General features: G+C 40.7%; 2 protein-coding genes across 9 annotated transcripts; one reads left to right on the top strand and one right to left on the bottom strand.

Annotated features, from left to right (window-relative positions):
• The first annotated feature begins 1,093 nt into the window (after positions 1–1,093).
• LOC108044299 lies at positions 1,094–1,611 on the top strand. Its single transcript, XM_017123274.2, has 2 exons — positions 1,094–1,511; positions 1,570–1,611. The coding sequence occupies exon 1, from the start codon at positions 1,210–1,212 to the stop codon at positions 1,429–1,431; it is 222 nt and encodes a 73-aa protein (XP_016978763.1). The 5' UTR covers positions 1,094–1,209; the 3' UTR covers positions 1,432–1,511; positions 1,570–1,611.
• Positions 1,612–1,822: 211 nt separating this feature from the next.
• Positions 1,823–13,372, bottom strand: LOC108044298 (G-box-binding factor). 8 transcript variants are annotated; one of them, XM_017123266.1, is made up of 7 exons: positions 11,756–13,372; positions 8,373–8,674; positions 6,802–6,874; positions 5,668–6,734; positions 4,241–4,826; positions 3,437–3,647; positions 1,823–3,363 (listed from the first exon to the last, which is right to left on the bottom strand). In XM_017123266.1, the coding sequence occupies exons 1-6, from the start codon at positions 11,886–11,888 to the stop codon at positions 3,481–3,483; spliced, it is 2,328 nt and encodes a 775-aa protein (XP_016978755.1). In that variant the 5' UTR covers positions 11,889–13,372; the 3' UTR covers positions 1,823–3,363; positions 3,437–3,480. The 8 variants fall into 8 exon arrangements, with proteins under 8 accessions (XP_016978755.1, XP_016978756.1, XP_016978757.1 ...); XM_017123267.1 differs by having other exon boundaries at positions 1,823–3,647; positions 11,756–12,317; positions 13,053–13,372; XM_017123268.1 differs by having other exon boundaries at positions 1,823–3,647; positions 11,756–12,292; positions 13,053–13,372.
• Between the last annotated feature and the right edge of the window lie 957 nt (positions 13,373–14,329).

Raw genomic sequence — 14,329 nt, 5'->3', positions numbered from 1 at the left:
TGGTTAAAGCCAACATATCTTTGGCTTTGGCCCTGCACAGCACAGTTGGCTGTGGCACAACTGTTGCCTTTATTTCGGCTTATCAGCCTGTAAAATGCGCAATTCAAATGCAAATGTGCAGCGTAATTAAAAATGTGCATTCCATTCCTCAACTCCCGGGTCCGGAATTCAGCCAGCGATATGGCCGGGCGGAGCCAATTTAAATATGTGTATGCAAACACACACATACTATATATGTATATGGTAGATTTAATTAGCTGAGACCTTGGGGTCCGCAGTGCTGCTGGCCATAAAAATAATATTGCAGAAAATGAACTCGGGGTTGGTTAAGGCTGAAATGTGAAATGAATCCGCCACTCCCGAACCCTTTGTTGGTTTCCTTGCGTCGTCCTGGGTTTCCGCAAATCGCTTTAAGCCGAACTATTCAGTGCCTCTAACTGAGAGCGATTTCCACCTGAAAGGGCCCTTGTAAATATTCAATTTCACACGTGCCCTCGGCTTACCACCCACAATCCAACCCATTGCCACCCACTGGTGGCCAACCAACAAACCATCTAGCAGCTGTCAGCCAGTTTGGCCGCAAAAATCGGCTCGGCGCAGCCGGCAAATAAAGTCGCACATATTTTCAAATAAAGCTGCCGTTATCACAAATTGACAGCAAAGTATTGTGCGGCCGACTACTTTGTCCTCACAGCGTGGGCTGTGGGTTAGGGCTTGTTCCCGAAATGGCCAAATGGCTTTATGCGGTCAGGCAACGGGGCGGATACGTAATGCCAGGGAAGGGGGATAGGAACGGGGCGAGACGCGACTTCCGCTTCCGGTTACACATACACAGCTGGAAAGTACCCTGCGGTTGGCTGTCACTCCGATGATTGCGCTACACACACACACACACACACATACATACACACACAGAGACATACCCCGTCGAAAAACAAATAAGCCCTCTATGCCAACAGAGGCAGTGGGCCATCACGATGCGCTTTATTTAACATTATTAAACAGCCAATCTGCCGTTGGCAATTTCCGTATTCGTATTGCTTTTGTGTGGCCTGTCACACATCGGTTAAGGAATATTCAAACACATTTTGAATGCCAACCCGAGGGCACACACTCAAAATTCTAAAAAAGCACAAACTCCATTGATTGTTTTTAGCCAACTTCCAACTCCAATCGCAAATTAACCGCACTTAGTGAAGACATCCAGCCATGGATGGTGGAGGTGACAACCAGCTGGCAATGCAATCGCTTCGCAGTCGCCGTCGTTCACGTGCATTCTTTCCCTACTATGCCGGTGCAGCCAGGGAAACCCACGAAGGACCTGTTCCTGCTCAAGGAGATGAAGTGGCCCTGCAAATGGCGATACATGCCCTGATCCTGGCCGAGCTTGCCGAGGACTCTGGTTTCGAGTCCGGGGATGAGAGTGGATAGTTTTTTTGGTTCACTCTCTCGAACCAAGGTTCACTCATCTCGAACTTCACAGAGAACGTAAATTCTATCAACGGTAGAAGGCAAGTTCTGTGTTAGCCATCGTATATAAATAGATGAATTCATATTTTGCAAATTTAGATTATTTCTAACGAAGCCTATGATTAAACACACCTCAACGAATTTACAATATCTGACTCTGGAAAGCAAAACTAACTGGGCATTCTATCACTTTAACAAATTGGGTTACTTTTTGAAGCATAGAGATTAGTTTTGACTGATTGTGTTGCTTCACTTATGAGCTCCAATAGTCTTAGCAAACTAAATATTAATTGTTAGGCAAACTTACCTTTTTCCAATAGGCTTAACTACCCCCGAATTATAGTATAGACAATTGCAATGTTTCGAAATGCCTTAGTTGGGCTTCGGTTTATTCATGTCGATTTGATTTCAATTTGATTTCAAACACAAATTCCATTTAAACACAGAGATGCTCGTGTATCTGTGTGTGAGCCTGCAGATTAGTGAGAGTTGTAGTTACATTTATTTTACACATACATAAATACGCATATTTGTATACATTTTTAATACGCTCGTCCAAGAAGAATTTGTTCTATTTTTTCTTTGAATTTATTATATGCTCTTCTGTTTGCGTTTCTCTTGTGGAACATCAATAATAAATATTTATGTTTGTTTGCATGTGTGTACGCTCGGTATATATGTGTGTACGTATATTTTGCATTTTGATTCCATAGTTTCATATGACATTATAGTTTTGTTCGACCTCGCTTATAAAAAACTCGCTCGAATTTATTTTGATTTCCCTTATAATCGAAATTGTTTTCTACTTTTCAAGTATGTTTTTGCTTAATTTAACCCCTTCCGAATAAATGTCTATCACGCCTAAACTTGCTTTGAAATAAATGCTGTCTTTGCCACCAGAAACCAAAACAAATACATTTTTTTCGGAAATCGCTGTAAATTTTGAATTCACTGAATCTATACGAGAGTTTTTAAGTATATATTTAAATACAATTAGGGGTTATGTCTTAAAATTGTTATAACTACTCGATATGGTGTCTTTCTTTGCCAAGTTCAGCTTTGTTAAAACAACTTCCATACACACTACATCATTTTTCGTTTCGTAGATTACGTATAGTTAAATTTCTATAAGAAGCGCGAAACAATAACAGTTCATGCATGCAAATGAGAAATACTTTGTTTGCTTTTAATATCAAAATTAAAATATTACACACGTTTGTTCATTATTTGTCATTGTTCAGTTTTTTTCGTTATAGATTTAGTTGCCTATATTTGTAAAAGTTTTTTTCGATTTGCTTTTCTCCTTTTTTTAAATGTATTGAAAACTCTGCGCGCTTTTGTCTCAGTCGGGAAATAATCTTTAAACGTATCCAACTGAACTCAATACACACACATTGGTATAGATAGATAGAGGTATAGATATAGATATATGTAAATGTTGATATATATATATATATATATGTTTTGGTTGTGGTACATCTATAAATTCATTACGATTTCTACTGCTGTATACATTTAATGGTTTCTTGTTGGGCTTCGATCAACTACATTGTGGAGAGAGATGACTTCAGATTCATATAAAATGCATAAACATTCAGCTTACAATCTAGACTGTGCCTCATCTGCGATATCCGTCCTTCTTCTCTTTTTTTCTGGTCGGTTTAGATCAATATATATATATATAGTTTTACACGAATATAATATAGATTTGCTGATAGGTATTGTTTTTAGAGAGTGCTCGGGGCACTCGTGATAGGGAGGGCTTTACACTGAAATCCATACAATTTATATTGAGTTTGTTGAGACCTTGGCATGGAATATGAGAGTGAGTTGCATTCGATTCGATTCCAATGGCTTGCTGCAGTTGTGGTTTTGGTTTCAAAATTTAAATCGAGATTTGATCTATTCAAAAACTCCCACACCGCCTGCCCAAACGCGCCGCAGGGGCGTGGCACCTGGCACCCGGCACCACCGCCCCCCTCCGCCCACTTACAGCACAAACCCGTAACCTCAGTAACCAGTCGCATCGAACAGATCCGGCAGAACCAGCGGCGGGCAATTGTGCGGACTGCAGGTGACGCTCGGCATCTCGTCGGGTGTCACGGCATCCGTGCAGATGCACTGCAGACAGTTGCCCGTATCCTGTGGCAGAACGTCGCCAATTTTATACAGCTTGCCTGCAACAACAACGAGGGCACCAAGTTCGATTTGCAGTTTAAATGGGATTAGGAAGTGAGCAATTGTGACGAGCAGTAATAAAATACAGGGGACGAGTGTGCGTTGCTTTCGTTACACAGAGAAACAAATTTTTCTGTTTTGGTGTCATTTTTTAACTTCTTTCATAAGACATTTGATTAAATATACACACAGAAAAACTGAGCTCTGATTCTAAGTTTTAGCTGCTAACAACAGGGTAAAACATTAAAAAATATGTAAAGGTAAATTAGTTTAAAGCATTTTACTTTACATTTTAAAATATTTTGTGTGTAGTTTTCTGTGTGTATAATACAGTGTTTATTTATTAAATCTCAATAAAGAAAAAGCTTTTCACTATTAAGAGACTCAGTTAGATTTATTTAATATTTGCTCCAAAATTTTTATTGCTTCTATTAAAATTGTCAACGTAGTTAGAATGATTTAAACATTTATTTTGATATGACACATGCCAAAGCAATTTAAACTAATAGCGGTTTGACCACAAATACCCGAGGCCATTTATTTCTCTGTGTAGCAACATTCTCTTTGGACCTTCGCTGGCTTGCTTGCTTACCCAAAACATTGCACATACGCCCTGGTGCCAGCGGCGTTGTAGTTATAATCGTTGTCAGCGTGTATGGCGGAACAACAGGACTCTGCTGAGGTTGATCCTGGTTGCTGCTGCTGATGCTCCTGATGCTGCTGGCTGCCTGTGGGTCCATTGTTGTCCCTGCTGTTCCATCGTTGCCATTGCTGTTGCTGTTGCTGTTGCCATTGTCGTTAACGCCTGACGTTCTGTTGCCATTTGCAATTAAATCCGTTTGGCGACGGGGATGCACATCAACTGCAGTTAGTGTAATGTCAATATTGACAACGCTCCCATTGAATTCACTGCTGTAATCGTTGTACGAGCTGCGAAAGAAGACGGCATCGTTGCCATTGTCTTTCCCGTTGCTGATGCTGCTGATGCCGCTGCTGCTCCTGTCACTCTTGTTGGCCGTCGTGCCAACATCATCGATTATTGTCGATGCCGGCGTTTCCTGCTCCAAGTTATCGTCGAGCGCGTTTGTGTTGGCAGCATTCAGCTCGGTGGATGTCAGCCATCGATGAAAGGCGTCGTCAGGCTGCGCGTCGTCAGGTCCACTGCGATCATGTTGCATCTGTCCGGGGTGAAGCGCAAAATAAAACACAGACTGTTAATTCGACTTGACTGCATAGTAAATAATAAACCAGCTCGAGCATGAAAAACCCCATTACGGGAAGCATTTCAGGCTCACTGGACACACCGAAAGCGTAAAGTTCAAGCGCCTCACCAAGGCAGCCAATGAAGTGGCAGTGGCCCAGAGCCTAATTGGGTAAGCTTCGTCCAGGCTCTTGAGGTCGCTTGCTAAAAGCATACAAAATAGGGGGCTAGGAAGACCAGTTTCGGAGAACGAATCTCAAAATACCCTGACAGACAGCATAGAAAAATTACTGACAGACCGCATTAACCGAAATTGGGACATACGCCACAGGGTTTTCTTTGAGAGCTAGATATTCATCTAATCACTTCTATCCCCGTACCCAAATACATTACATCCGTCATAAGCATGCTAAAAAATAATTTTTTAAAATGAAAGGGCCAGAAAAATAACTCTCTTTAAGACTTATATATAGTTTTTAGAGTTATCTTTCATCATTAATGATTGTTTTGTATTAATATTTCATTTTCATAACCATCTTTCAATTTTAACTTATTTTGTATAATTTCTTTTTAATCCCCGAAAATAGTGAGCTTGTTATCCTACTTTAATAATATTAAATCTCCAAAGCTAACTTTCCATTCTACAACTAATTTTTTAAAAGTATCTTTCACTGTGTTTTTTTTTTTGATAACTCCGTAGCTAGCTGGTGCTAGTTTTCCTAGTGCTTACATTCGGTGTTTTTTTCGTAGTACTTGGCAAACTTATGGCCAGGGTAAAAAGACCGAGGCAAGGACCCTTCTCAAGCTTCCCAACTCACATTTATGGCTCCAACTGTGGCCCCAGACTGCGTGCTTGTCACCATTTCATTTGTTCCTGTTGCTGTCCTCGTTGTCGTTGTCGGAATCGTTGTCGTTGTCCTCGTCGTCGTCGCAGACGTGGATGTGGATGCCACAGTGGCAACTGCCCGGGTTGTCATCAACGCCTTGGCCGTGCTACTGCTGCCGGGTGGCCATTGTGAGGCTGCTGCCTTGGGCTGCTTTGTTGGAGGCTCTGGCAAAATATCGCTGTCGGTTTCCGCCTCATCAAAGTTTTTATCAACGGCCAACTCGGCACCGAGTTCAACGGCTGCATCTGCTGCGGATTCGGATTCAGATTCAGACGCCTTCTGTCGCGCCAACGCCTCTTGTTGCTGCTGCAGCAAGCGCTGTTTTTCATGCAGCAAGTGTTGCTGGTGGTGCTGGTGCTGATGGTGCTCATGCTCCTCGGTCTTGTAGTCGTAGTACAGCAAAGCTGGCAAGTTTTCGGGAAAATTTAAGATTTTGCTGGACGAATGCGGTGGCTGGTGTGGATGGTGGCCATGTTGCGGGGGCGGGGTCGAAGCCGGCTGCTGATAATGCGTTGCCTTTGCTGCCTGATTAACAGGCAAAGCTGCCACACTCTGCTGCTGTTGCTGCTGCTGTTGCTGCTGCTGCTGCGGCAACTTGTGCTGCTGCTGCTGTTGCTGCTTCTGTTGCTGGTCGTGTTTGTGTTGCTTGATTATATTGTAGTTGCCACCAACGTCGCTCTTGTGTTTTTGCTGGAGCTGGAGCTGCTGCTTTATGGCGGACTTTTTATAATCCGGCTGCTTCTGCCTCTGGCTGTGGTAAACTTCGTAGTCATTAAAATTCTTTTGATTCTTGTGATGCTTATGCCGCTTGCCAACTTTCCTAGCCGCTTTATGCACTTTTGTTGACTTTCCCGTTGTGCTCTCGTGGCGATATGGATCTGAATAGTCACCATCGCCATTGCTGTCTCCGTCTCCGTCGCTTTGGCCAACACCAAGTCCGAGTCCAACGTTGTGGCTGCTCCCCAACACCGCCTTCTTCTTGTTTACATTGGCCTTATCTGCGGGGAAAAGGCAAAAGTTTCTCGTTATATTATGCATGCCGGCAAAAGCCGACGGAGAACTTACCGCACTTCTCCCACCAGCAGAAGATCTCGCCATCCATGCAGAGGCACACCTCGCAGGCATCCTGGCGGGGCACCTGTTACCGGGCAGAAAGGAAAAAGGATATAGCACACAATATAAATGCTTCTCCTCCGAGTTCCGGACTCGGTCAGCAGACGGTTAGCAGGTGCTTTTGCGGCTTATGTGCATACACATGCGAATACGTACATTTACATTTACCCACAACCAAATAATCAATCACATTGCCAGCTGTTTTGATGGCTTTGTGACATAATGAATGGATGAGCAGAGGCTACATCTTGGTTCAAGGAACAGGAAGTCTGCTCTGCATCCTGGCGTTCATATTATAGCATGTGCCGTAACGAGCTACAAATTTCAATTATGCAATTATGCAAGCCCTTTGTTCAATTACTACGAATGTTCATCAACAGATGAACAGATGATGGTTCTTCTAATGACTATTTCAACATTTATTTTGCAGTATCCTTATACATAGTAAAATTGACAGTCAATTTCCCGGTCTCAAGAAATACTCCGATATTTACAGCCCTATATCAAAAAGTTCCATACGTTTAGTAATTGTTAATTTTATTTGACAAGGTTCAGCAAAAAATTGTAATATTTCGGTAGGCGCTTGCCACAAAAATTGTTTAACGTTATTAGGGTAAAAAGCGTTAGCTCCTCACTTAATTCCACATATTTAATATTAATATTTATACATTTAAAGTAGGTTGCAAAAAAGCCAATCCAATTTTGATTGTTTAAAAGAAAATTGGTTGAATTTACCCAAAACAAGAAAGGAAAGCTAACTTCGGGCGGAGCCGAAGTTGATATACCCTTGCAGAATACTCTGTAAATTATATTCTCCAAAATTATTCATATGATGCATTCTTAATACTCATAAAAAATCCCAACTTCCTAACTTTAAAAACACCAAAGTTATGGCATTTCCAATCGTTCAGTTATATGGCAGCTATAGGATATAGTCGGCCGATCCATATGGAATTTGGTAGGTCGGATTAATTGGCCAAAAATAAAAACCATAGGAAATCCCAACTTTCTAACTTTACAAACACCAAAGTTATGGCATTTTCGATCAATCAGTTATATGGCAGCTATAGGATATAGTCGGCCGATCCTTATGAAATTTGGTAGGTCGGATTGATTGGCCAAATATAAAACCCATAGTAAGTCACAGCTTCCTAACTTTAAAAACACCAAAGTTATGGCATTTCCGATCAATCAGTTATATGGCAGCTATAGGATATAGTCGGCCGATCCCGGCCGTTCCGACATATATACTGCGTGCAAAGGAAAGAGACTAGTTCGCGTAGAAACAGACAGACAGACGGACAGACAGACGGACAGACGGACATGGCTATATCGACTCAGGAGGTGATCCTGATCAAGAATATATATACTTTATAGGGTCGGAGATGTCTCCTTCACTGCGTTGCACACTTTTGACCAAAATTATAATACCCTCTGCAAGGGTATAAAAAATTGTAATGTGGCACAGTGTGCTTGACTGAATGGAAACCTGATTTTGAATATCGCCCCCGGCGTCTTCCTACCTTCTGTCCGTGCGTGTACTTGTGGCCGTTGGTGGAGCACGCGGCCGCTCTGCTGTGCGGCTCCAGGTCCTCCTGGGCCGAGGACGCGGCTTTCGAGTCGGATCCCGCTCCAATCCCTTGAGCTCCTGCTGAGTCGGAATCCAGGGCGTTATCCTGTGCCCTGCTCTCCCTCTGCCGCTGCAACTCCGCGTCGCTGAGCATCTGCTGCGAGAGCAGACGGGCGTCGTACTTGGCCTGGGATTGCGCCGTGTCCAGGTCGTAGTTGAAGTCCTCGTGCTCATCTACATACTCAAAGGGCAAAGCTGCGAGAGGGAAAGAACAAATGCAAAATAATCCCATGCTGATTTGACTTTTCACATACGAGCAAAGTCGGAAAAATCCGATTGTGTATTTACTGAAGGGTGGACCTGTACTACGTGTATCCTAACACCTAAAACGAAGTTTACGCATCAAGGCACCCCTTTGGTTTATTTACATATTTTAACTTTTAGAATTAAATAACAAGTCAATAGTCAGTGTTTATACCATTGTGAAATGTTCCTCTTTTATAAATTTATAAATGTGTTAGTTTAAAAATCAGCATTCAATAATTATGAACTAATAAATAAGTACCTAACATTTATGACTTTGCAATATAATAATATTCAATTTTATTGCCCTTGATATTAGAAAATATGAAAGTAAGAGGTACCCGATATCCTTTTACAAGAAATAAAATAGATAAAATAGAAAACAGACTTAACTATGTTATTAACGACTGATATCATTACCCAGAGTAATAAAATATCGCCTATTTTCCTGCAGACCTAATATAACTTTATTAATGCATAAGGTTTTCAAACCATATTTTGCCACGTATTGTACTTCAAGTCTGATATTTCCGCTATTTAATAATAAAGGCAATTATTTATTTAATTCGTTTGACAAATATCTTTTAACGAATTTGAAGAATTTAAGTAAGCTTTATAATATAAAAATAATATAAATTTACCTTGATTTGGACAAATAAGGGAGATAAGGGAAGATTACTCAATATGTAAACGAATTGGAATATGTTTAATTGTGCGCGCCTCTAAGGCTTTCTGGATACAAATTCAAAGCCAGGATGAAATTATTAAAATGTCTTTATAATATACATATTTGAAAATGTCCGATTATCGCTTGTGAGTACAAAAGATAAATAAAATGATTACATCAAGAGTGTACATATCTGTACATACATATATACTTTGAAAATATTACAAAGGCCGTAGTATGTAAGCAAGTCAAATATAGCTTCTTTAGGCACGAACAAGTTAAGAATTCCCAGGAACATATATGTAACTATAACATAGTTCGAATTGCCATTCCATTGGTTGGGGAATTGCAGATACATTATTGGTCATTATTGGATTTGTTTGTGTATATGAAGGAGGAGTGGTTATATTGTTAGTCGGTACAGTACTTCGCACTCATCTTTATTGGTTGCTGGCTAATACAATTGCAGGGCGCAATCTACTAAGTGCATATTTATTTGGAAGTTGGTCAACATATTAACGGGAATCTGATAGTCGCTGGACTAAACTAAAGCGTTTATATGCAAAAGTGTTAACTTCGGAATTCACTGCTAGGAATTTTGGTAGAAAGCTTGCAGTACAAATTCAATTTATACACTGATAATGAATCTGGTAATGAATCATTTTAGAGCACGTAAACTTCTTATATGTTTAATAGCAGTAGTTAGCTGTTTATTTGCTATTAACGTAAAGACTTTCGACATCATATGGGTTTTTAACTATTTGAATTTCTTCCTACAAATTTCCAAAAAATGTGTATTGCTTTAAACACTGCATATAAAACAGCAGGCTAATATTAAATTTAACTGGTCAGGTCATATTAGTATTTACATATTTTATATCTTGTATCAGGAATGATGTAAAATCGATATGATTTTAATATTTATTCGAGTATGTTGGTATACTATAGAAGCTCAACGCCTTTGCACTTTTCAACATTTCTTTTTAAATCCACACGGTATACACATATACACTTAGGCAAGGTTTTGGCGCACATGGCACATTATACAGCTTTACACTTTTCCTTTTCGTCAGTCTTCGTCTCTGATAAAACTGAGAAAATAAACAACCTTTTCATGCAGTTTTATTCTATTTCGAATTCAAATGTAATTTGATTTTTTCTCGGACTCTATACTGAAAATCGATTTATTTTTGATACCTTGAGCTTTTTACTTTACTTCGTATCAAATCACAAAGTTTCTTTCACGGTTTAATATTTACAAAAATGGTAAAATACTTAATTGGAGGAAGTTGGATGAAACATGTTTTATTATTTCCAGGAAAGATCGTAAAAGACAAAGGAGGTAGATTTGGGCATCGCTGTGCCTGTGAAATCCCTCGACCCTGAGTTTAAATTTATTCAGCTTCAACTCCATATACAGATTTAAAACTTCATCATGATATTATAAATCAAAATATGTTCTAAAATTTTATCAAAAACAGCCATCTATGTGTATCTTATAAAGGGAGATAATTCCCTCAATTGTAAATGCTTCAAAATTTAAAAGAATTTTGGGTTTATGTTTTTTTTTGCACTTAAGCGATTATTTTTATGATTAAGTCAGAAAAAGTTAGTGGTAATTCTTTTTGCAGTTCTATCTGTTAAAATATAATGCAAGGATAATGATCTAGAAGGAGGCTTACATTTTTTAATATTTTATGTCCGCAAATAATACATTCCTAATACGTAATTCAAAAATATAAACTCTTTTAAAGTTTAATTTTTAAGAAGGAAAGACATTGCCAAACGCGCGACCAAGGGAAATTTAATTTAAACCTTTTAAACATATTTCTTAAATCAAGGCCTTTATAATTTGTATCTGACAAAGTCCACCCTACTGTAAGTAAAGAATCTGATCGGCAAGCTGTTGCCACCTTTCATATGAAATTTCAGCAAAATTTCCAGAGGCCGTAAATGGTTGCGTTGCTGGCATTTTATTATGCATATTTGATAAATTATCATAAAAATAAGAAGTGAAATAAATCACAGGCCACATAAAAGCAAGCAGACTCGCATTGTGTGTGCATATGGATGTTGTTTTATGGCAAACAGTTGTCATTAAATCAAAAGGCTGCACTCATTATGACATAAAAGCGGCGAGCGGCAAAAGGCGACTGGGAAATGGAAAATGTGAAATGTGAAAGCGTAAAACGCTCATAAAAATTCAGAGTGAAACGCTTGCAGTAATTTATGTAATACACATTTAATAAGGCTGTAAAATGAATTCTCCCTTTTTATCCCGTCTGCCGCACCATAATTTAAGCAAAGCAATCAGCGGCATGGAGTTGCTTAAGCCGAAGATGGAGCGACTTAAAACCCAGACTCACCCTTCGTCCTGCAGAGTAATCCCAGGATGGTGGCCAGCAGAAGGCAGGACCTCAAGGAAATGCCGTTCGTCATGCTGTCGCTCCTAATAATCCCAAGAAGAATCTCACTTTCGGCGGATTTCACGGATGGCATTGCACTTTACTTGCTGCACATTACTTGCACATTTTTTTGTGTTTACTTCTGGCACTTGCTTTTGGCCCAAACACACACAAACACAGGCACACGCACACACACCAACAGAATCGCAAGGATCCGACAGGACAACCTTCACCACTGTTTGTTCGCCGTTTCAGTTTGCACCGATGTTTGTTTACGCTCCTTCTCCGGCTGTGTTTACGTTGGCACTTTAAACCCAAGTCGCAGTTGCTGTTTTTATCTCAGTCGAGTTGTTTGTTATTTTTAGAATGCACACTTGTACTCTTTCATCTCGCCACTCGAGAGTGAAATGCTGCATTTACAATGCTGATGTTGCGCCTGCTAAATGTGGGCCCTCTTAAGTGGGCAACGATTTTCGCAGCCATGCCAATTTATGGAGGCTGAATGTAAATGGAAACTCAGCTACTGCCATTAGGCCTCGCTTATATTGAATTTATTTCGCCGAGCTCCTAATGGCACAACTGTGATTCACTTTCCCCGTCCCCCCCGCAACTCCTTTCTGGCGAGGCTACGTGTCTGGTTGGGTTGGGATGGTTGGGTTGCTTGGGTGGCAAAACCCAACAAGTGTTTCCCCCAGAACGTGCCTTATGTAATCAGCGAAAGGAAGCTGCGGCAGCTGCGATTGCCACGTTCTGTGGCGGCCAATTTCAAATGAAATTGAATCCCATTAACTAATCATAAAGGCTCGCAGGAGGAATGGAGTGGGGATCCCGATGGGTGCCCATTCCCTTGTCCGAGTGTTTACTCAATGGCCAGGGTAAATGCACCGTCAATCTGTTTAATTTATGGCACACGAGGAGGCAAAGAAGCTAGGCTTAGCTAACCAAACAACAACACTCGAGCAGGTGAAGGGGCGCCACCGGGAAATCAGGGTGGGAGCTGGGAAAACAGTCGCTGGGAAAACAAAAAGCAAAACAAAACGGAAGCATCCGCAGGAGGCTGGAGCGGAAATTCATTGCCAGTCCCGGCCACGTTTGAAGTGTGAGAAATTAGCGCCATGCCAGCGGCAATCCCGCACACACACAGTCGCACCCACACACGTGACTGTCACACACATTGATAGATGGAACAACAAAGTGGGCTGACGGCCATAACTTCTAATAAAGGCCGTCCGAATGGCCGGGGAAATATTTAATTTACTTTTAATTTGCGACAATTTCCGTTCAACTTGATTGAATTCCAATTGCACTTGCTGCTCGTTTAAAATGGAATGCCATGAATTATTCGCAGGCGCTTTAATGGCTTTTAGTTTTGTCGCCGCTGCTCACTTTCCATTTGTTTGCGCTTAATTAATAGAAGCGAAGAGAGCGTGAGATCGAGGGTCTCTAATTACATTTTATGTTAATTGAATGCACTTGGCGCACGAAATACTTTAAATCCAGGCGTCGAATTCTGTCCGTCACACACGGCGGCTACGCGATAACTGAATCGGGGTCCTTCGCCACGACACTCTGCGACCAACACTGCGACGCCACTGTTGCTGCGGATGCTGAGTCCTTTGTATTTATTGCAACAACTCAATCTCCGCTCTGCCTCTCCCTCTTTCTCTCTCGAGAGAAAGCTCTCTTCGCTTTTATGAATGAGCTGTGCGCAATAAACACAGCACGGCGAGCAGAGAGAGAGAGCCCTGTTATCGGGCTGTTAACCGCCGGATTCATGCAAATTGCATTAAAGTGAATCAGTTATGTGCCGTTATGCTGGCCTTTTTGGTGGAAATCGCATTTACCTCGCCGCCACTTTGGCGGCATCGCCTGTAGGCCGGCAGTGTTGGCCTGCATTTACCACCTGAAATTGCATTGCCTCCGCCCACGGGCAGAATGCAAAACAATATCAGGTGCCAAAGCTGGAGAGTCTCGCCTCCGTTTTCCACTTTAATCGCAGGGGAATGAAAACATATAACTTTGCAGATGGAAGTATCTTTCATTTTCCTTATTGTTTTATATTCAGCAACGAGTTGATTTGTACTTTAGGGAGCACCCTATTTGTATACAAATGTTAAGGTCTATACGCACCAACTTATAATGTGCTCTTTGATCCATTTAAGGCATACCTGAAAAAAATTGTGGGAAAAAAGGTTGCTTTAAAGTTTATCACTCATACGTACTGTTGGCTTTGAACAAATACATCATTCCAAGTGACATTAATTTCGAATTGGAAATTTGTACAGAAACATTAATACCTAAAATGTAAAATACATTTTTTGTTTTTGAATACAGTTCTTGAACAAATCTAAATATTTTTTTAATATTTTATAGTATCACAAATATTATATTATTTTATTATAAACCAGAGCAACAGCCAAGCCTTTTCAATTTTTTTTTCAATTTCGCGATTTACTTAACAGGGGAAAAGGCGAGAAGGGCGAAATATGTCTGCATGTCAACCTTGATTTCCCGATAAGTTGGTGATCATATAGC

Source organism: Drosophila rhopaloa, unplaced genomic scaffold (assembly GCF_018152115.1).
Source record: "Drosophila rhopaloa isolate 14029-0021.01 unplaced genomic scaffold, ASM1815211v1 contig_115, whole genome shotgun sequence".
Classification (NCBI taxonomy): domain Eukaryota; kingdom Metazoa; phylum Arthropoda; class Insecta; order Diptera; family Drosophilidae; genus Drosophila; species Drosophila rhopaloa.
Note: the sequence above shows the minus strand (reverse complement) of the source record. Positions and strands in the feature narration are given on the sequence as shown.